The sequence below is a fragment of the Enhydra lutris genome, unplaced genomic scaffold (assembly GCF_002288905.1).
Source record: "Enhydra lutris kenyoni isolate GAN:26980312 unplaced genomic scaffold, ASM228890v2 scaffoldscaffold20, whole genome shotgun sequence".
NCBI classification, from domain to species: domain Eukaryota; kingdom Metazoa; phylum Chordata; class Mammalia; order Carnivora; family Mustelidae; genus Enhydra; species Enhydra lutris.
Window position 1 is genome coordinate 30,844,401 of NW_019154104.1, and position 21,891 is coordinate 30,866,291.

The window sequence follows — 21,891 nt, forward strand, 5'->3', positions numbered from 1 at the left end:
TTTCTGGAGGTGGAGCTAGTGGGGCTGGGAGACCTCCCTGAAGGCAGTGGCCTGCTATTTACGGACCGATTGCTGTGGGTTTGCTAGTACAGTGAGAACCTCATATTTCAAAGGTCGTTCCCTCCTGCCATTCTAGTTTAAGTTTAAAGATGGAAAGTCTTGGCTTGCTCAGACCTTCTGGGCGGGAGCCACGACTCTGCTGCTCAGCGGCCCCTCACCGCCCTCCCTCTGTCGCCCTCCTGCCCCGCCTCTCCTGCTGCCACTGTGCTCAGCCGTGAAGTCGATCAAGAAGCAGCACCTGGTGGAGGTGCGGTCCATGGCCAACCCCCCTGCGGCCGTGAAGCTGGCACTCGAGTCCATCTGCCTGCTGCTGGGGGAGAGCACCACAGACTGGAAGCAGATCCGCTCCATCATCATGAGGGAGAACTTCATCCCCACCATCGTCAACTTCTCTGCAGAGGAGATCAGGTGAGTGCTGCCTGGGAACGAAGGACAGTGCCCAGACGCTGGGAGGTTTCCCTGCTGTGACGTCCTGTCGCTGTGGCCAGGGATATATTCCAGAAGGCAGCGTCTGTTATGTTAGCACACATGCCTCCCAGGCCAGTTCCCGCAGAGTGGTTGTCCGGTTTCTCCCTCCCGTTCCTGGCACTAGCTCTCCAGTTCCTTGACCCATGAGCCGAACGCCCGTCAGCACAAGTAGTTGTGAGCACCTTGCCCCAGAGCCCTTGGCGGACACTGCTTCCCGTCGGGGGGGGGCAGGGCAGGGCAGGGGCTCAGAGGCCTTCCCCGCGGTGGGGCCACTGTCCCGCGGAACACGGGGGCAGCCAGTGGGAGCCGGCCTTTACACTGCGGTTTCCTAGACACTCTACATTCAGCTGATGCCCGCTCGGAACTCTGTGTCCTCTTGCAGCGATGCCATCAGGGAGAAGATGAAGAAAAACTACATGTCCAACCCCAGCTACAACTACGAGATCGTGAACCGGGCGTCCCTGGCCTGCGGGCCTATGGTGAAGTGGGCGATTGCGCAGGTAGGCGGCGCGGCCCGGAGCTCCTAGTGGGAAGAGCCGCCCCCCACCCCAGGCCAGTGGCTCCTGAGAAAGAACCAGCGTGTGTCTCCTCAGCTTAACTACGCGGACATGCTGAAGCGGGTGGAGCCCCTGCGCAACGAGCTGCAGAAGCTGGAGGACGACGCCAAGGACAACCAACAGAAGGCCAACGAGGTGGAGCAGATGATCCGGGACCTGGAGGCCAGCATCGCCCGCTACAAGGAGGAGTACGCCGTCCTCATCTCGGAGGCCCAGGCCATCAAAGCAGACCTGGCCGCCGTGGAAGCAAAAGTGAGACCCTCCGTGGGCTGCGCCGTCTTCCCGCCCGCTCCCCTTCGCTCTGGCCTTGGGGCGGAACAACCGTGCGCCTGCCCGCCCTCGTCTCCCCAGCTCTTGTGTCTGAGACGTCCTACCACTTCCCCGAGGGGTCACTGAGAGACGTTAATCATGCCAGGAGGTGATCTGAAGCTAGGGTGCCCTCTCCCCACGCCAGCCCCCAACCTGTGCGTTCGCCCACCTCCATTTCAGTGGGGTCACCCGCAGCTGGGTGTCTGTCCAGGTCTCACGTCCACTGCTGTGTACTTTGCAGTACCCATCCTCCCCCCGAGGTCCCAGGATACTCTCCTCCCCCACCAGCAGCGCTGCCTTCCTCCGGCCGGCCCTCCGCCGGCCCTCCGCCCCGGGCGCTCTTCCGGCCCAGGCCCTGCTCCCACCCACGCCTCAGGGTTGACCCCTGCTTCTCCGCTCCCCCTCGTATTCTGAGACCTGTGTTGTCCTCCGCCGTGGGGGAGCTGGATCTCTCCCGAGACTGAACAGCTGGAGTGTGTTTCCGCCTCCGGCCTACCCAGAGCCCTGCGGGGGGACAGGTTTTCCCTTTTCAGCATAAATCCTGCTCCTCTTCCCGGTAGGTAAACCGGAGCACCGCCCTTCTGAAGAGTTTGTCTGCCGAACGCGAACGGTGGGAAAAAACAAGTGAGACTTTCAAAAACCAGATGTCCACCATCGCCGGGGACTGCCTCTTGTCGGCCGCGTTCATCGCCTACGCGGGTTACTTTGACCAGCAGATGCGCCAGAACCTGTTCACCACCTGGTCCCACCACTTGCAGCAGGCCAACATCCAGGTACCGGCCGGGGCAGCGCTGTGTGCAGCACGGGAGCCACCCGCTGTCCGTTCAGCCGGTCCCGTGCTGGCAGTAAACCAGGCACCTGTAGTTTTGGGGAGGAGGAGTGACTGCCGTCCCCTTTCAGTTCCGCACAGACATCGCCCGGACGGAGTACCTGTCCAACGCCGACGAGCGCCTTCGCTGGCAGGCCAGCTCCCTACCTGCGGACGACCTTTGCACAGAGAACGCCATCATGCTGAAGCGGTTCAACAGGTACGAGCCGGCGCAGAGCAACGCGAGAGTCCTTGTGTGCAGCGCGCCTGGTGCTGTTTTCTGAAAACGTCCCTGAGGAGCTGAGTAGGAGGAACTTGGCAGTGGGCGAGCGGCGCCGGCAGGTGTCGTGCCCATCTCTGCCGGCGGGGTACGCGCGGGCCTCGTCCTCGCTTCCTGCCCGTCTGAATCGTCCTGCCATGAGCCTCTCTCATGTGAGCGTTCGGGGCAGATTGGCAGGGCTGTGTGTTGGGGCCAACAGTAGAACAGACCCTCTCAGCATATCGTAATAACTGCAAATACTTAGCTAAGAAGAGGGGAATCTGGTGTACCTGGTTCGTGGCCTAAGAAGCCCAAGTAAGAAGTGAAGTTCCCTCGACCTCAGGCAGGGCGGCTCAATGCTGGCTCCGGGGGCTCCCCAGCACCCCCACCCCCATACAGGGCCCCTGGCCCTCTCTGCGGCAGCTCCCTACCCAGACACCCTGGGTGTTTCTGGCTTTGTCTCAGTATCTTGAAATCCTGGAGCCCTTGAAGTATGTCACTGTCCCACGGACACAAAGGATGAAGACTCACAGCCCTCAGGCCCCACCTGCGGCTCCGCATCTTGCCCCGTGGTACTGGTGGGAGTGTCGATCCGTCCGGTCTGCGCTGGGCGGGTTCCTCTGAGTGAGTGCACAGGCACTCCTCTGTGCTGCTCCGGCATTAGCCTGGCCCCCATGACAAAGGACAAACCTAAGGACGGTGTGTGACTGACAGCAGACGGACAGCACCTCAGGGGCCCCTCGTAGGGAGCCAGTTAGCAGCTCACTGTGCATCTCCATGGTGGGCGGCTGGGGTCGTTGCAGACCCGGCCACACATGCGCTGTGTCTTCAGAGGGCTGCTCCGGCAGGCGGCGAGCGAGGAGGACACGTGCCCCGTGAGAGGGCAGGTGTGCTTCCCACGGACACACATACCCACGCGCACATGTGTGTCTGTAAACGCCTGGAGCTTCTCTGAGTAGAAAACCAGAAACCCGTGACCAAAAATAGGGGAAGGGGGTGTCTTCCCACCGTATGCCCTTTCATAGCTTCTGAATTTTGTGCAAACACATGTATGTGCAGTACATTTTTTTAAAAGTTTTAATTGGCCACGTGACCCTGGACCCATCACTCTTAGCGCCCCGTCTTCCTCATTCATAAAAGAGACGTGCTGATGGTACCTTCTCCCAGGTTCCTTGTGAGGACTAAGCTGTGTCTGCCATTCGTCAGGGTTCCTGGGGGGGTTAAAGCCGCCCTGCCCTGCTCCAGGGAATCCGTGACTTCGTTAGGTCCCTACAGAAGCGCTTCAGAAAGATGGCTTTAGCGGCAAGCCTTTGTGATGCTTGTCTTCGCGGGACTCTGTGGAGACCACGCTGGAGCAGTGGGGACAGCCTTCCCGTCGTCTTCGTCGAGGCTCCCTGAACCTGCTCTAATATCACCTCTCCCTCAGGTACCCGCTGATCATCGACCCCTCTGGCCAGGCCACAGAGTTCATCATGAATGAGTACAAGGACCGCAAGATCACGCGCACCAGCTTCCTAGACGACGCCTTCCGGAAGAACCTGGAGAGCGCGCTGAGGTTTGGGAACCCACTTCTGGTGCAGGTGTGTGCAGCAAACACTTGACGGGGTGCAAAACCGGAGTCTGTGCCCGTGACAGTGACGGCACTTATTTGATGTCAGAGGATAAAGGTTTGCGATTGTTCTGTGGAAAGTTGGGCCAACAGAACAGTGTTTAGTCTCAGTCATCACAGTCTACTGGAGCTTTCTGCACTGATGGTAATGTTCTCCGATCTGTGCTGCCCACTGTGGTGGATGTGTGTGTGGCTGGGGTGACTGAGGAGCTGAATGCTTTAATGACACGGCCACCGATGGCTCATGGCCACCGTACCAGACGGGGAAGGTCTCCGTGGCTCGGTGGCTCCTGAGGTGTGTTTGGAACAGGAGCTCAGAGTCAATGCCACGTTATTGGGGTGAAAATAAATACCGTGGAGCCCTGACCGTCTGTGTGCACGTCTATAGGATGTGGAGAGCTACGATCCGGTGTTGAATCCAGTACTGAACCGGGAAGTGCGGCGAACAGGGGGCAGAGTGCTGATCACCCTCGGCGACCAGGACATAGACTTGTCACCATCGTTTGTCATCTTCCTGTCCACCCGAGATCCAACTGTAAGGAACAAGCACCTCAGATACGCAGCGGTGACAGCACTTGGTGTCACGGCTCAGGTGACAAAGCAGGCGGTTCTGTTGCTCGCTTTGGCAGGTGGAATTCCCACCAGACTTGTGTTCCCGGGTCACATTCGTCAACTTCACGGTCACCCGTAGCAGTCTACAGAGCCAGTGTCTGAATGAAGTCCTGAAAGCAGAAAGGCCAGACGTAGACGAAAAGCGCTCCGACCTCCTTAAACTTCAAGGTGTGTTTCTGGGTCTGGAGCTTCGGGAGTCTTGAGCAGGTTGGGGTGAACTTGGAAGGGACTAGAACACGTCAGGTTTATTCAGACCCTCGGGAGAGCGTTCCTTCTGGAGGAGCAGGGGTGCCGGCAAACTCGGGGTGTTCCGACCGTTTCAGGGGAATTCCAGCTCCGGCTGCGGCAGCTGGAGAAGTCCTTGCTGCAGGCCCTGAACGAGGTGAAGGGGCGCATCCTGGACGACGACACCATCATAACGACCCTGGAGAACCTCAAGAGGGAGGCCGCCGAGGTGACGAGGAAGGTGGAGGAGACGGACATCGTCATGCAGGAGGTGGAGACGGTGTCCCAGCAGTACCTGCCTCTGTCCACCGCCTGCAGCAGCATCTACTTCACCATGGAGTCCCTGAAGCAGGTGACCGTGGGGGCCGCCCACTGCTGGCAGCACGCCGCGTGCCACACGCTCCCGCCTAATGGCCATCATCTCCCCCTTCCAGATCCACTTCCTGTACCAGTACTCCCTCCAGTTCTTCCTGGACATTTATCACAACGTTCTGTACGAGAACCCCAACCTCAAGGGCATCACCGACCACACGCAGCGCCTCTCCATCATAACGAAGGATCTCTTCCAGGTAGAGCGCCCGGCGCTTGGCTCTGTTGGGATGGGATGGCGGGAGGTCATGGCTCAGGGACCGCAGGGTGGGCTGCTCTCGTCCCCAGGTGGCGTTTAACCGGGTGGCCAGGGGCATGCTGCACCAGGACCACATCACCTTCGCCATGCTGCTGGCCAGGATCAAGCTGAAGGGTGCCATCGGGTAAGGTCGGCCGCCCCGCTTTGGGGGTCGCCGGTGAGCATGGGACGAGGCCTTAAAGGGAATAAATTCCTTCCTGTGACCGCTCCTTCAGGGGTGGCAGAAGTGAACCGGAGATCCCTGCTAACCTGTTGCCCCCTCCAGGGAGCCCACCTATGATGCCGAATTCCAGCACTTCTTGAGAGGGAAGGAGATCGTCCTGAGTGCTGGCTCGACGCCCAAGATCCAGGGCCTGACCGTGGAGCAGGCCGAGGCGGTCGTGAGGTTGAGCTGTCTCCCTGCGTTCAAAGACCTCATTGCAAAGGTTCAAGCCGACGAGGTAAGTGTTCTGGCTTCCGGGCCTCTTCCAGGAAACTGGCCGTGAGGGATTGCATGTGTCGCACTCACGTGGGCCGTCTGATATGTTCGTCTCGACTTCTCTGCCCATAAAACGAGCTCTGCTCCACGGCAACACTCTCTCTCTCTGGTCTCCACAGCAATTTGGCATCTGGTTGGACAGCAGCTCCCCGGAGCAGACGGTCCCGTACCTCTGGAGTGAGGAAGCCCCGTCCAGTAAGCCCGTGTCAGGCTTCCTGTGTTTTCATTCTGTACCCAAATGTAAAATCGGGCTTTGCTGCTTAAGTGAAGGGACACTTCCAAAAAAAAAAAAGAAAGTCACCAGTTCCTGAAATAAGTTATCTCACCGTTAAAACTTGAGGTCCTAAGTCCTGCTCCACTCACGCTTGAAGACAGGGAGAGACCTAGATAGGCAGGCCCTCACCCAGCGTCAAGGGCTTGTTCTGGAGTAGTCGCCCGAGGCCCTGTGCTGGCTGGCTGCGGCAGGGAGGGGATGAGCTCCAGCAGGGGTGGGGCTGGTGGTCGCTGGCAGCGTCCTAGACAGTGCCAGCACTTCTAGGTTCTCAGCAACACATGGGTGTCCGTGGAGTCCTTTAAACCGGTAACTGCCACAGTAGCCACAGAGGGGCCCACGCAGCAGACACTGTCACGTGTATGTCCTGAGGGTTCAGGAGCAGAGGGGACCAGGAGCGGCAGCACGGTGTCTCGGGTCACTCGAGCTGAGTCTTGTACACTGAGTGTAACCAGGCCGGGGCTTGCCGCGGGACTGGTCCAGCGGGGGCGGCTCGGAGTCTGTGCCGCGCCCGCCCCCCAGCCCTGTACTTGCCTCTCGCAGCACCCATCGGGCAGGCCATCCACCGCCTGCTCTTGATTCAGGCCTTCCGCCCCGACCGCCTGCTGGCCATGGCCCACATGTTTGTATCCACAAACCTGGGGGAGTCCTTCATGTCCATCATGGAGCAGCCGCTCGACCTGACCCACATCGTGGACACAGAGGTACGGCTCTGACTCCCTACAGGCCCAGGTGCGCCTCACCTCCTCCTGTAGCCGGTCACTGTCTCCTCGTCAGGCCACACGCCTGCTCCAGGCTAACCCCCAACCTGGGCCGTCCCACGGCACCCCCCGCCCCGGGCCGGGGAGCCTTCGCAAGGCCTGCCTGTGGGGCTCTCCCCTCAACAGATCCACCATCTGGTGTGAAGCCCTCTGCCTTAGTTCTGATCTCTTCACCTCTAGGTCAAGCCCAATACTCCCGTCCTGATGTGCTCTGTGCCTGGGTACGACGCCAGTGGGCACGTCGAAGACCTTGCAGCCGAACAGAACACACAGATCACTTCGATTGCGATCGGTAAGGGCGCCCGATGAGTGTTCTGGGCTGAAGCCTCTCGGAATTCGTGGTGGGCCCTGTGGCCCAGGCCTGCCTTGCTGACTGAGTTTTCTGGCATCAGGCTCTGCGGAAGGCTTCAACCAAGCAGACAAAGCGATCAATACGGCCGTGAAGTCGGGCAGGTAGGCTGGCTTTGTTCCAGAAAGCCTCAGTCCCCGAGAATTGCGCCCAGAAGCCTGAACTGTGGCTGCGGCTGTCCCGGCAGGTGGGTGATGCTGAAGAACGTGCACCTGGCCCCTGGCTGGCTGATGCAGCTGGAGAAGAAGCTGCACTCCCTGCAGCCGCACGCCTGCTTCCGGCTCTTCCTCACCATGGAGATCAACCCCAAGGTGCGTGCCGGCGCGCGTGGGGGTGCCGAGTGCGCGCGGCCGCTTTCTGTCCCAGCGGCGAACGGGACGGTGACGGGCGCCGTGTCCCCCTCAGGTGCCCGTGAATCTGCTGCGAGCGGGCCGCATCTTCGTGTTTGAGCCGCCCCCGGGGGTGAAGGCCAACATGCTGCGGACCTTCAGCAGCATCCCCGTCTCGCGGATCTGCAAGGTACAGGTGGCTTTCCCGCGGCGCGCTGTGTCTGCCGTAGTCCGGGACGCCCGTCCCATCACCAGACTCGGGAGCAGGTCTCCGCGCTTCCCAGTAGCGCCGTCATGGCCGACTGCGCTGCGAATGTCCTGAGCTATAGTCCGGAGTCCCTTCCTGAGGATAGGCTGAAAGATACGCGTGCTCGGTGTTGGGTCCCGAGGCGGTAGCGGTCAGGCTCCCGGGTGAGCAGACACCCCCCGTGGAGCCCCCGGCCGAGCACGGACGGTATCCAGGGTACGTGTCTGGCAAGCCTGTGCTCCCAAGCCTGGTCCCTTGAGGCTCATGAGCAGGGAGAGAGGGCTCCTTAAGTGCAGTTTTATTTCGTGCCAGAATCCAGTTTTGCTGACAGTTTCAGAAGACCTGTTAGCGGTTTTTGTGGCTGAATAATTGATCTACACGGTGTTACCGGAATGTGTCCTTATTAATAGGACAGTTGGCATAACTGCAGGCAGTATTAACGTGCCTCATCGGAGGTCCTAATGCTTGAGGCTCAAGGTGGAAAGCTTTTTTTCTTTTTTTTTTTTTTTTAAGATTTTATTTATTAGAGCATATGCACGCGAGCAAGGGCTGGGGGTCGGAGGGAGAGGGAGAAGCAGGCTCCCCACTGAGCAGGGAGCCTGACAGGGGGCTCGATCCCAGGACCCTGAGATCATGACCTGAGCGGAAGGCAGGTACTTAACTGACTGAGCCACCCAGGCGCCCCTGGAAGGGTCTTTCTGAAACTTTGAGAGAAGAGCCACGCTATTGTCTTAGCTAGAAAGAGTGCTGCTTTGTGGGGACGCCGTCATTGCTAACCTTCCTCATCCAGTCTCCCAACGAGCGCGCTCGCCTGTACTTCTTGCTGGCCTGGTTCCATGCGATCATCCAAGAACGCTTGCGCTATGCACCCCTGGGGTGGTCGAAGAAGTATGAATTTGGGGAGTCTGACCTGCGTTCGGCCTGCGACACGGTGGACACGTGGCTGGACGACACAGCAAAGGCAAGTGCAGGCTGCCTGGCCGCAGACGGGAGGGGGCGCTCAGAACTGCTTGTGGGTGTGGCAGACGGTGAGGAGTCCCGTCTGTCGTAGGGGTGAGGAAGAAACCTGCCCCCCAAGACAGCCAGGCTGTGCTGGTGCCCCTCCGACCTGCCCCCACAACCCCAGCCTTCCTCACGCAGGGGAGGCAGAACATCTCGCCAGATAAGATCCCCTGGTCCGCACTGAAGACCCTGATGGCCCAGTCCATCTACGGGGGACGAGTGGACAACGAGTTCGATCAGCGTCTGCTCAACACTTTCCTGGAGCGTCTGTTCACCACAAAAAGCTTCGACAGTGAATTTAAGCTGGCCTGCAAGGTCGACGGGCACAAAGACATTCAGATGCCGGATGGCATCAGGTACGAGCCTGCCTCCCGTGACCTTGACCTTGGCCACACCAGCCACTTGACCGCGTCTGGCAGAAGGGCATTTCCAAATGTGCTGGTTTTCCAGGCGAGAGGAGTTTGTCCAGTGGGTGGAGCTGCTCCCCGACACGCAGACGCCCTCCTGGCTGGGCCTTCCCAACAACGCCGAGAGAGTCCTGCTCACCACCCAGGGTGGGTACCCCGCGCGCCTGGCCCCCCACTGGCCCTTCTGCTCCTGCCTGCTCCTGCCTCCACCCTGAGGAGAGGGGGCAAAAGTAGCCGGTTCCGGGTGGCGTCTCTTCCCGGTCTAGGCTCAGGTCCTTGAGGTCTGGAAGTTACGTGTTGGTTTCAGCAGACCTCATTTCTTTTTCCTTAAAGAATTGAAAGGTGCCTGGTATTACGTGGGGGTTTTTTGTTCTGTTTTTTTTGTTTGTTTTTAAGATTTATTTATTTGACAGAGAAATCACAAGTAGGCAGAGCAGGATGGGAGGGAGCAGACTCCCTCTGCCAAGCAGAGAGCCTGATGTGGGGCTCGATCCCAGGACCCTGAGCTCATGACCTGAGCCAAAGGCAGACGCTTAACCCACTGAGCCACCCAGGCATCCCTTACATGAGGTTTTATTTTTTTTATTTTTTAAAGATTTTATTCATTTATTTGACAGAGAGAGAGATCACAAGTAGGCAGAGAGGCAGGCAGAGAGAGAAGGGGAAGCAGGTTCCCCACCGAGCAGAGAGCCCGATGCGGGGCTCGATCCCAGGCTCCTGAGACCATGACCTGAGCCGAAGGCAGAGGCCCAACCCACTGAGCCACCCAGGTGCCCCTACATGAGGTTTTAAAATCCGTTTTTATTAGAGTAGTTCTTAGAATTTTTCCTTCCCTGTCTTTTTTTTTTTAAGACTATTCAAGAAATATTTAACGCAGTGGTTTTCAGAGTGTGGTCTCCAGCCCAGCTCAGCAGCCTCCTCACAACTTGTATAAACGCAGATTCTCAGGGCCTGCTTCAGGCATCCTGAGTCTGAAGCCCAGGCGCGCGCGCACGCACACGCACACACACACACACGCACACACACACACACACACACACCCGTCTGCTCCAGCAGGCACTCCCGGTGGCAGCTGTGTCCGCGAGCTTGTTCCCACTGATCTGACCCAGACTTGTCTTTATGGGAACCAGGCCCGGAAAAGACTTTGAGATTCGCCCAAACTCACGCAGCTGCGTGATAGTTCTCGTCAGGCAGCCCTTCCGCTCTGCACAAGAACCCCTAGTTACCGTGCTTCCTCTCTGAGGACCACCTTGACCCCGTGCCAATCCACTCCCCACTCTGTGAGGTGGCCGTGGTCCCCTAGGCCACCAAGACAAGCTGGGCTGCCGGCCATTGTGAATTTGAGGCCTAGGTGCAGGGCAGGCTCTGGTGGGTCCGGGGCTGGGTGGGAAGTACACCCTTGTCCAAAAGCCTATACTGAGGTCATACAGTGTTTTAACACTGGTGGCACCTGCTTCAGCCCCATGACACGGGAATGGTGTGTAGGACTTCTCCCTCCCCCTGTCTTAACACCAGCTGGATGCCTAGATAGGGCCGCTCAGTATTAATCGAGCCCCCAGATGTCACATCGCGTCCCCCCTTAAAGCATCCCTGAAGGCCTGGGCTGATGGCTGTCCCCCTCAGGAGGTCCTGACATTTGAGCCGGACGGGCCTGTCCTCTCTGCTCCAGCCTCCAGTGTGGTTCAGGGACTGGACTTCCAGTCCTCCCGGACCAGGTGAGGGACAGGATGATGCGAGGCAGGGGTTGGTGTTTGAGGCAGAGCAGTGGGCGCGGGGGCGCCGGCAGCCCAGAACCACGGCGCGGCGGCCTCCCCTGCCGGAGCCTCCCCTGCTCCAGAGCCCAGCCCTCTAGGAGCGCCAGGCATGCGACCCCGGAGTGTCTGAGCGGCCCAGTCGTCTTGCACTCGGGCCGCTGGCTCAGTCCAGCCGACTCGATCTGGTCATCGTCTTCCTCTGTATGTGCCACTTTACTCTCTGGCCTGGTGTCCCCACGGGGAACCGTGCAGGGATGCATGATGTGGCCCGTACGCTCACGTCCTCTCTCCTCTGCTCCCGGCCCTCCCCGCCGCCCCGTGCCTCCGCCGGGTCCAGGCGTGGACATGATCAGCAAGATGCTGAAGATGCAGATGCTGGAGGACGAGGACGACCTGGCCTACGCCGAGACCGAGAAGAAGGCAAGGACCGACTCCACGTCCGACGGGCGCCCGGCCTGGATGCGGACCCTGCACACCACCGCCTCCAACTGGCTGCATCTCATCCCGCAGACGCTGAGCCACCTCAAGCGGACGGTGGAGAACATCAAGGTGGCCAGGCGTGGCGGGGCCGCCTCGGGGGTCCACGCTGCGGGCGGGCTCGGGCTCCTCTCAGAGCCTGTGGGCGGCTGCGCCCAGACTCAGGCATGAGGGCTGATCTCTTGCCGGGGCCCCATGTGCACAAACGTGGTGAGGGGGTCCCGGAGGAAGCGGCGGAGGAACCGTTCCTCCTCTTCGGGGCGCACGACCAGGTTCCCACCCACTTGGTGCAAAATCCAGTCTGAAGTCTCGTCCGGGAGCGAGCTCGGGAGGAGGCTCGAGCCTCGGGCCGGCGCTGTGAGGTCCTGCGGGAGGACGGGCTCTTCCCAGACTCTCCCCTTCACCCAGGCCTTCTCTCTTTGACAATCTCAGGATCCCCTGTTCAGGTTCTTTGAGAGGGAAGTGAAGATGGGCGCCAAGCTGTTGCAGGACGTCCGCCAGGACCTCGCGGATGTCGTCCAAGTGTGCGAAGGGAAGAAGAAACAGACCAACTACCTGCGCACCCTCATCAACGAGCTGGTGAAAGGTGCGGCCCTCCCTGCGCGGGGGCCGCGGGCGCATCTCTTTCTGTGCCCACGTCCCTGGGGGTTGGGCTCACGAGGGCCTGAGGTTTTTTTCTTATTTGCTGGCTCCCTGAACATTTATTAAATCTACAGTTTTTAGGGGGGTGGCCAGCACATTGAAAAGTGGGGAGCTTGAGTCTAAAGGTACAGGGAGCCCCCAGGGGTCTCCCATCCACCCCAAGAGCCTGAACTGGGGGGTGAAGCCCAGCGCCTTGCGTGAGGGGAGTTAGCCGCCAAGGCAGCCTTTGGGGGCTGATTGTGGCCCCCCCAGTCAACCCCCCTCAGGCTGGACAAGCAGATGCAGGGGTGTGGGCAGGGGAGGGAGGCGGGCAGAGCAGAGAAGCTGCTGACTGCTCGCAGAGTGACCCCTGTGTGCCTTGGGGACTGTCCGAATGACGCTGCCGGGGGTCACCTTGCGTACAGGGATCCTGCCTCGGAGCTGGTCGCACTACACCGTGCCCGCGGGCATGACCGTCATCCAGTGGGTGTCCGACTTCAGCGAGAGGATCAAGCAGCTACAGAACATCTCCCAGGCAGCTGCGTCCGGGGGCGCTAAGGAGCTGAAGGTGGTGAAGGCTGCCCCGCTGGGGATGGGGGGATGCGGGAGCTGTCCTGGGCGGGGGGGGCGGCGGGCACTCGGGAGCCCAGGGGGCAGGCACAGACCCCAGCATGACCCGAGGGAAGGCGTGGCGCTCGATGCTCACGGGGGGGCTCTTGCTTCCTACAGAACATCCACGTGTGTCTGGGCGGCCTGTTTGTGCCCGAGGCGTACATCACCGCCACCAGGCAGTACGTGGCCCAGGCCAACAGCTGGTCCCTGGAGGAGCTCTGCCTGGAAGTCAACGTCACCACCTCCCAGAGTGCCACCCTGGATGCCTGCAGCTTTGGGGTCACGGGTGAGTTGGGGTCCTCAGCCACTCTGGGCTTCTCCCTGTGGCAGCCCGTCCCTGCACCCGGGCCTCCTCACAGGTGGTCCTAGTGGCTGGTGGCCTTCCAGGGCTGCTCCCAGTCCGACGTGTCTGAGGGGCGGTCGGGAGCACGCCAGAGCCGTGCACTGCGTCACCGAGAGTCATACAGCCGTTACCACTGGTGACGGGGCCGGACTGCCTCCCACAGGTCTGAAGCTTCAGGGGGCCACGTGCAGCAACAGCAAGCTGTCGCTGTCCCGCGCCATCTCCACGGCCCTCCCTCTGACGCAGCTGCGCTGGGTCAAGCAGACCAATGCCGAGAGAAAGGCCAACGTGGTGAGCGGCCCCTTCCAGCCATCTGGGGTCCCCACCCCTCCCCGCGTGCAGCCAGTCGCCGGGGCTGCCGTGGGCCTGCCCGAGCCAGCGCTCAGCCCATCCTCTCCTCCAGGTGACCTTGCCCGTCTACCTGAACTTCACCCGGGCAGACCTCATCTTCACGGTCGACTTCGAGATCGCCACCAAGGAGGACCCTCGCAGCTTCTACGAGCGCGGCGTGGCCGTCCTCTGCACAGAGTGAAGCTCGGCTCCCTCGCCCCCTTTCTGTAGTCGTAACTATTTATGTCTCTTCATCGTTCAACTGCTGGGAGGAAGTGGACGTGTCGGAGGAAAGTCCTTGGTGCGCCGTCGCCGTCGCAGGAAGCGGAGCGCGGGCCGCCGGCGGGACTCCATTAGGTGCCTGGGGCGGCGCTGTAGCTTGGCTTGTTCGGGGAATAAAACACTAAGCACGACCCGGCCTCCCACCTCTTCTGTCCCCGTCTCCTCGCGGCGCCGAAGCTCGGCCTGGGGGCCCTTCCCCGACAGAAACGAACCCTGGGGCCTGGCCTGGCAACGTGGGCGCCCACGCGGGAAGGGCCTGGACCCTGTCGCCTACCCTCGTGGTACAGCCTGGCAGCAGGCTGTGAGGGCACAGATGCCCTCACCCGGCCGGTCCCCCGTCCTGTGTCCCCCGGGGGGAGGCCTGCCTTCCCCCAGATCCTGGGGTGGCCACCGGGCCTTAGCACAGACCCCTGCAGCGAAAACCTGTTCTGCTGCTGCTGCCCCATGACCCACGCTTGCCCACCAGCCAAGTGACGATCCGGGGCTGAGGGAGTGCCTAAGCCCCTGCCTCCCACCCCCACCACTTCTCTGGAGCTGCCAGGCTCTGGCTGTCCCCAGGCCCTGGGGACAGAGACCGCTGCCTCCCCACCCAGTTTGGACTATTCTGTCAGGAGTCTAAGTGTTTTTCTCTGAACCATGAAGGGTTCTTAGCTTTTCTACAGCAAGACTCCTAAATGGGGCTGTAGGCTGTGAGAGCTGGGACCAGGCCTGAGGAAGCAGAGCCCATAGAAAGGCCACCATGGGCATCTGTCCCGCCTACCTCCCGTGCCCACCGCGCCCAGGTGAGGGTCCCGGGCACAGGAGGAGCACCACCACCCTGGAGGGGGATGCGGAGCAGGTTCCTGAACGGGGGGTGAGCAGAAGCCGCTGCGGCGACCAGACCACCAACACCTTGCCGGGGGCAGCTGAGGGAGGGGCCAGCCACCCTAGGTTTGGGCTGGAACCTCCCGTCAAAGGCTTCCACGCGCCTCAGGTGTGCCCGAGGCTCCCACTTGCTGCCTCCCAAAGCCCCACGTGACTCAACACCCACCTCCAGGGCCTCTTGGAGCCCCACCCCCACGCGAAGCTCAGCCCGTGGGGCCTGAGGGATCCCTGCCACTGGGGCCACCCTGTGGCCATCCTGTCGGAGGAGCCACAGTCTTCCTCACCCCCAGTGGGCAGAGCCTGCGGACGGGGCTGAAGAGAACACCTGCGCCCGCCCCCGCCGGCCCGCCAGGAGGAAGGAGCTGCTCTGGGCCTCACGTACGCTTCCCTTTTATTGGCACTCGGGGACAGTGGTCCTAGGCGTGTGGGCAGCGGCCACCCGGCGCTGGCACCAGACTTGTGCTCAGTTCATGCCTGCTGGGGAGCAAAAGGCCCAGTGAGCAAACCCGCAGCAACTGGGAAAGCGTCAAAGAGCCGCCACCACCCCTTTATTTTTAACTGGCGCGTCAAGTCCAGGATCATGTCCACAGCCAGAGCCCACAGCTCAGAGCATCCCTCCTCTGTACGCACAGTGAGGAGGCGCGGAAACGGACACAGAGCGGGGTGGCTTCCCAAGGGCCGATGGGGGACGGGCCAGCTCACGCAGGAGTCCAGCACGTCCCTCCTGCCCACCGCCCACTGCCACCCCCACCCAGAGCAAACATTCAGGGAGGGGGGACAACAATGGGCACCAGGAGTCAAGGTTTAAAAAAAAAATCACTAGTTCTACAGGAACATGAATAGTAACAGGAAAGAAACTTGAATTTAGGGGAGGGGCGTCCCATGACCCAGGACCCTTCCTCGGCTGGAAAAACCCATTTTCCAGCACAGCTGGTGGGCACTCAGGTGTTCCTTACTTCAGACCTACACAGGGCAAGTGTTTCGTGGAAACAAGTCCGTCGGTGGCAGCTGTGACCCACGGGTCCCCCTCGGGGCTGTAGGACCCCTTCCTGAGCTAACTCTGCTCACCTTGGTCTAGGCCACATACTGCTTCTTTCTCTTAGTTTTCTCAGGCTCTGCAAGTAGAAGTTCCAGTTTCCTCTTGGAGAGGGTGATCTTGGGTCCCTTGTCCTTCTCACCCCCGAGTCTGGGTGGCTGCCGGGCGGCTCTGGTTCTGCTCTGCGCGGGGCGGCAGGGCTCCGGGGGGCCCGCGGCGGGGAGGAGGGGGCCAGCTGCCCTGGGCCACGGGTCCTCGGTCATCCTCCAGTCTTCCGGCGACCCTGAGCACCGGGCTGCCCGGCCTCGGGCCTCGGGGCTGCTGGCCTCCACGGGCTGCATATCCACGTCGTTGGCCTCGAGGGACGAGGGGCCCCGGCTGGCCGCTGTCAGCGGGAGGTCTGCGGTTTTGGACGAGAGAGGGTCTTCCAAGCGAACTTCTCCCGGACTCCCGCACCTGAGCGCGTGGGAAGGCCCAGCACCATTCGCGTCACCCGGAGAACAGTCACTGTGGCTGAAGGCCGGGTGACCGGGGGGGTCTTCTGAATCGCCATCGAAAGGATCTAAAAACTGAGCACAAAACTATTTCTGAGCTGGACGGCAGTCTCTGCCAGGAGAAAGTGCAACACGCCCTTCCCACGCACAGAGTATTTCTTCCAGCACCGATGTTGGCAAACTGTGCCAACGCATCTGCTTCACGAATCATTAAAAATGCCTTAGACGGGGGCCACTGTTGGTTTCGGCTCCAGCCCTGATCTCAGGGTCGTGGGATCAAGTCCTGCGGAGGGCTCTGCGCTCAGAGCAGAGTCTGCTCGTCTCACTCTCCCTTCCCCACCCTCCCTAACCCTAACGTCCCTGCTTCAAAAATAAATAAATCTTTATCAAAAAATGCATTAGACCGGGGGCGCCTGGGTGGCTCAGTGGGTTGGGCCTCTGCCTTCGGCTCAGGTCATGATCCCAGGGTCCTGGGATCGAGCCCCACATCGGGCTCTCTGCTCGGCAGGGAGCCTGCTTCCTCCTCTCTCTCTGCCTGCCTCTCTGCCTGTTTGTGATCTGTTAAATAAATAAATAAAATCTTTTTTTAAAAAATGCATTAGACAAATACTTCCTCACATCCCAAAAGCTTGAGGGTCCGCTACACTGGGGGCCCAATCTGGGTCCCATCACTTAAAGCCCTTGTCCCAGGACTGCGCACCAGCCCCGCCAGCCCGGTCCACACCGCCCAGCCCATCCCTGGGGTCTGAGCTCACTTCCTCCAACATCCAGTTCCTGGCTCACCCCACCCTGTTCCTGACCGCCCGCCACCCCCATGCACAGGGCTGGCCAGAGGCTGAACGGAGCGTTCAGGGGCAGAGTTCATGGTTTTCAAAGTGCCCCATTTCCAAGCGGCAGCCGCGGGTGACACAGCCCATCTTCCTCGGCAGCCTCCCACCTCTGTGACCACCTGAGGGGCCCCTGGAGCTTTTTGGACCTCAAGTCCCACAGCTCCTCGCCGCTGACCTTGACCCGATTTCCCAGCTCTTACTCCAGCTTTTCCCCTCCCTGCATCTGTGCTCTTGACTGAGCAGCTCTGGCAGCAAAGGTCTCTCTCCAGGGACGTCTGAGTCCCCACAACCGACCGCTGTCCCTTCCTGCGCTAACTATGGGGAGCTGCACCCCGTGAACCTCCAGGCCAGGTTGAGACCTCCTCCCAGATACACCAACGGACCCCGAGGCCCCTGCTGGGTCGGCCAGTCGGAAGGGTTTCACTCCCTGTGTTGCCGCGGGCAGAAACAGCCCGGGGGTCACCTCTCGTGGGGAGTACAAACCTGCCGAGGCGACATGGTCACGTATGCACCCCCCCAAAAAAGGTAAAAATAAAAATAGTTTCACACCATAATCTGTAGACAACTGTAATCATTTCAGATTCAGAAATGGGCAGAATTGGGTTTCGCAGAGCCAGCATCATGGGACCCCATGGCAGAGCAGTCACCAGCCCCAGGAAGCCTCGAGGCCCAGACTAGAGGGTGCGTGTGGGGGACAGTGACGGGCTCACCCCACACGTAAACCAACAGAGTCCGGCCTCGCAGACCGAGAGGCCCAGCGGGGCAGGCGATCCGTGGCCACACGGCTAGAGTTAGACCCTTACCTGGGATTTCTAAACTTCACGAGATCACGTGTAAACTACACCCGGATTACTAATTTTAATTTTTTTTTAAGATTTTATTTATTTATTTGACAGAGATCACAAGTAGGCAGAGAGGCAGGCAGAGAGAGAGGAGGAAGCAGGCTTCCCACTGAGCAGAGAGCCCGATGCGGGGCTCGATCCCAGGACCCTGAGACCATGACCTGAGCCAAAGGCAGCGGCTTAACCCACTGAGCCACTCATGCGCCGCACTGATTTTGATTTTGATGCAACTGATGCTGAGGGGCGACTGGCTGGGGGAGCCTGTGGCTCTTGATCTCGGGGTTGGGAGTTCAAGGCCCACACTGGGCATAGAGATGACTTAAAAATAATATCTTTGGGGGTGCCTGGGAGGCTCAGTTAGTTGAGCATCTGATTCTTTTTTTTTTTTTTTAAAGATTTTATTTATTTATTTGACAGAGAGAGATCACAAGCAGGCAGAGAGGCAGGCAGAGAGAGAGGAGGAAGCAGGCACCCCGCTGAGCAGAGAGTCCGATGCGGGACTCGATCCCAGGACCCCGAGATCATGACCCGAGCCGAAGGCAGCGGCTTAATCCACTGAGCCACCCAGGCGCCCAAGCATCTGATTGTTTTCAGCTCAGACATGACCTCAAGGTCTCGAGATCGAGCCTTGTGCCAGCTCTGTGCTCCGTGGGGAGTCTGCTTGAGGTTCTCCCCTCCCTCTCCCTCTCTCCCACACCCGCTTATGTGCACGCACATGCTCTCACTCTAAAAATTAATAAATCTTTTAAAAAAATAAATAAAATCTTTTAAAAAAGTCTAATTTAACAGAAAGAGACAGTGAGAGAGGGAACACAAGCAGGGGGAGTGGGAGAGAGAGAAGCAGGCTCCCTGCTGAGCAGGGAGACCGATGCGGGGCTCAATCCCAGGACCCTGGGATCATGACCTGAGCCGAAGGCAGAGGCTTAACTGAGTCACCCAGGCGCCCCAATAAAATAGATTCTTTTTAAAAAATAATAATAAACTGGGGCAGCTGGGTGGCTCTTGTAAAACACAGTAACTCCAGTCTTTCCCATCACAAAAGAGCACACACAAGCAGGCCCCAAACCACTCTCCTTGGAAAGGCCGGCTTGCCAGGTTGACCTGTGGCTGGTTCTGGGGACTTGACATCGGGGACAGCTCCACCAGCCTCTCAACGGGGAGAGTGGCTCTTGGCTCATTCTGTCACGTACCTCTCTCCAGATACCTTCAATTAAGTCCATGTGATTCTTTTTGTGATTGGCCTGGAGAAATTTAAAAAAAAAAGGCTGAATAATCCTTTCTAGGGAGGCAGGCAGACCGATGGCAGGTAGTGTTCTAGGGCCAGGGACCGAGGGACGGCAGCCGTTCCCGCCACACTGGACCCTCAGAGGAAGGCAGCCCTTGGCGGGTGGGCAAGAAGCATCTCCTGGTTTAAGGGACTAAAATGAGAACCTGGGCCGCCAGGAATAGGAAAAGGAGGACCAGGAATGCGGCGAGAAGGCAGCTAGATGTGATCCCCATCTCACTGGGAACAGAAAACCCTGCACTCGTTCTAAACCCAAACCTAGAAGATCATGGAAGATTCTAGATCATCTGTCTTAACTCCTTCCTTCCTTTATAGCTGCTGAGGCCAGACAACGGCCAGGCCTTGCTCAGGGCCCTCTGAAGAACCCCGGGGCTGGCATCAGATGTTCTAAAACCCTCCCCAAGGATCCCAGGCTTCTGGGGGAAAAGGCTTTTGTTTTTTCTTGATCAAAACGCAGGAGTTTGAACCCATCGACATTTGAGCAGGGAAGAAAGACCCATAATGATTTTACCAGGAACCACCGAGAAGAGGAGCCGGGACGCCTGGTCCGGGGATCGCAGGTCGCCCCGCCCGCCCTGCCCCCCGCATCCCCAGGAGGGCAAGGGCGGTGAGAGTACCTTGAAGCGATGGAGTGTGTTTCTCTGCCTCTTGCGGAAGCCGGCCCTGGTGCTGGCGGAGCTGAAGGCCACCCTGATGCAGGTGGGGCGGCCGTACCTCAGACCGGCCATGGCTTGGGGGCCAGCTATGATGGACTTTTCACTGCACTGGAAAACATCTCACTTGACATTACTTGTCCTCAGGAGGACAAAGCCCAGGTCACTGGTGGCTGGGGTGGGGGAGGGGCAGCCTCCCCAAGGGCAGGTGCCCAGCAGGAGGGCGTCCCCGGGAGCTGTCTGACAGTTCGTCCAAGTCAGATCTACCTGCCCCAGGGGTGAATTGTACTGGGGTCCACCTTGCCAAGACAAATCTAGGGGGGTCTTCAAAAAATTTTGTGGTTAACCCTTGGGGCCAGCTGGTGGTGGGGATGTCTAGCCCATGAGCATTCCGTCCGCGTGGGGAAAGCCCTGTGCCCCCAGAAGCTCCATCCCACCCGAGCTCAGTGGAAAGGTCAGATTCATTGACCCTGAAAATTCCAGACCGGAACCCACCCACCCAGCTCAAATGTCCTCTCCCTTTATTTTAACAGATGAAGCATGTGAACCCAGGTTGGGGACTGACTCGCTCACCCAAGCGGACAGAAACCTTTCCCCCACCAACCCAGAAGTGTGAGGTTGTTAAAAACAATTAAAAAAAAAAAAAAAAAACAGGGGCGCCTGGGTGGCTCAGTGGGTTAAGCCTCTGCCTTCGGCTCAGGTCATGATCTCAGGGTCCTGGAATCGAGCCCCGCATCGGGCTCCCTGCTCCGCGGGGATCCTGCTTCCCCCTCTCGCTCTCTCTCTCTCTCTCTCTCTCTCTGCCTGCCTCTCTGCCTACCTGTGATCTCTCTCTGTCAAATAAATAAATAAAATCTTTTAAAAAAAAATATGCACCCAAAGGAGAGAGAGAGAGACCAGCCACTCTTAAAAAGCAAAACAAAAACTTACCCAGAGCGTGAGACCGTGAACCGAAGTCGGAGGATTTTCATGTCACTTGCTTCCCTCAGGAATCCTCGTGGGAAGGCATGTGCCAGGCCCTGGAGGGAAGCGTCGGTCACAAACTCTGCCCACCTCCCTGCCATGCGCCATCCCCGCTTTCCCAAACTGGGCTCCACGGAACACCAGCTCCAGGCAAAGGGCTAAGAAACAGGAAAGGCTATAAACCAGACCCCAAAGCACAATACACATTAGCATTTTAAAGGCTGGGAAGGCTCCCTGGGGGCGGGGGGAGACAAAATAAATTAGTCCAGTCAGCCCCTCACCCCCAGGCTTTCCCAACTTTCGATGACCTTGACAGTCCCAAGGCCCACGGGGATTGGTCTGACGGTTTTCTTAGGAGCACAGGAGGGCGGTGGATTTGGGGAGCACACCCACACAGGGCAGTGCCCTTCCCATCTCGAGGGGATCACCTGCAAGTTCACAGGTGACCTTCTCCCCGCCAGGCCACCCCGCTCTTCCTCGGGAAGTCGTCTCGCAAGGCGGCCCACTGTCAAGGACAGGGGTTTGCTCTGCCGCCGGGCTGGGGTGCTCGGAAACCCTCAGCGGGGGGCATTGTCTCCCTGCTCGCTCATGTAGCCAGTCATTCGCTCCTGACAGGTGGGCTCACAGTCATGTCATACTTGAGTTATAATAAATACTACGGGAGGGGCGCCTGGGTGGCTCAGTGGGTTAAGCCGCTGCCTTCGGCTCAGGTCATGATCTCAGGGTCCTGGGATCGAGTCCCGCATCGGGCTCTCTGCTCGGCGGGGAGCCTGCTTCCTCCTCTCTCTCTGCCTGCCTCTGTGCCTACTTGTGATCTCTGTCTGTCAAATGAATAAATAAAAAAATCTTTAAAAAAAATAAATAAATAAATAAATAAATAAATAAATAAATACTACGGGACCGGCGGGGGGCTTCTGGCTGGCGTGAGACTCTCCATCTCGGGGCTGTGAGTTCAAGCCCCACGCTGGGTGTAGAGAGTAGTTTAAAAAATAAGATATTAATAAATAAATACATTACTTTGTTCCACTTTCGCCTGGAACTTGTTCGGCCGACTCCTTCGTCCCTGTGACACGTCCAAACCAACTTAGTTTTGATCTCCCAAGGAATACATCCCATGAGTTTGTTA

At 59.2% G+C, this 21,891-nt stretch overlaps 1 protein-coding gene across 1 annotated transcript in view; it reads left to right on the forward strand.

The window, feature by feature from the left end:
- LOC111148600 (dynein cytoplasmic 1 heavy chain 1) overlaps positions 1-13,929 on the forward strand; it is a 67,992-nt gene extending 54,063 nt beyond the window's left edge. The window contains exons 52-78 of the mRNA XM_022505303.1: positions 273-468; positions 911-1,028; positions 1,122-1,337; positions 1,955-2,167; positions 2,295-2,422; positions 3,888-4,041; positions 4,459-4,605; positions 4,700-4,850; positions 5,006-5,259; positions 5,342-5,476; positions 5,565-5,659; positions 5,801-5,975; positions 6,133-6,208; positions 6,828-6,988; positions 7,226-7,337; positions 7,438-7,498; positions 7,582-7,705; positions 7,800-7,913; positions 8,761-8,931; positions 9,111-9,328; positions 9,423-9,526; positions 11,471-11,682; positions 12,043-12,196; positions 12,657-12,799; positions 12,961-13,129; positions 13,350-13,477; positions 13,590-13,929. Of these exons, the coding sequence (XP_022361011.1) occupies positions 273-468; positions 911-1,028; positions 1,122-1,337; positions 1,955-2,167; positions 2,295-2,422; positions 3,888-4,041; positions 4,459-4,605; positions 4,700-4,850; positions 5,006-5,259; positions 5,342-5,476; positions 5,565-5,659; positions 5,801-5,975; positions 6,133-6,208; positions 6,828-6,988; positions 7,226-7,337; positions 7,438-7,498; positions 7,582-7,705; positions 7,800-7,913; positions 8,761-8,931; positions 9,111-9,328; positions 9,423-9,526; positions 11,471-11,682; positions 12,043-12,196; positions 12,657-12,799; positions 12,961-13,129; positions 13,350-13,477; positions 13,590-13,718 (4,058 nt within the window). The 3' untranslated portion in view covers positions 13,719-13,929. The remainder of the gene's footprint in view (positions 1-272; positions 469-910; positions 1,029-1,121; positions 1,338-1,954; positions 2,168-2,294; positions 2,423-3,887; positions 4,042-4,458; positions 4,606-4,699; positions 4,851-5,005; positions 5,260-5,341; positions 5,477-5,564; positions 5,660-5,800; positions 5,976-6,132; positions 6,209-6,827; positions 6,989-7,225; positions 7,338-7,437; positions 7,499-7,581; positions 7,706-7,799; positions 7,914-8,760; positions 8,932-9,110; positions 9,329-9,422; positions 9,527-11,470; positions 11,683-12,042; positions 12,197-12,656; positions 12,800-12,960; positions 13,130-13,349; positions 13,478-13,589) is intronic.
- Positions 13,930-21,891: the final 7,962 nt, after the last annotated feature.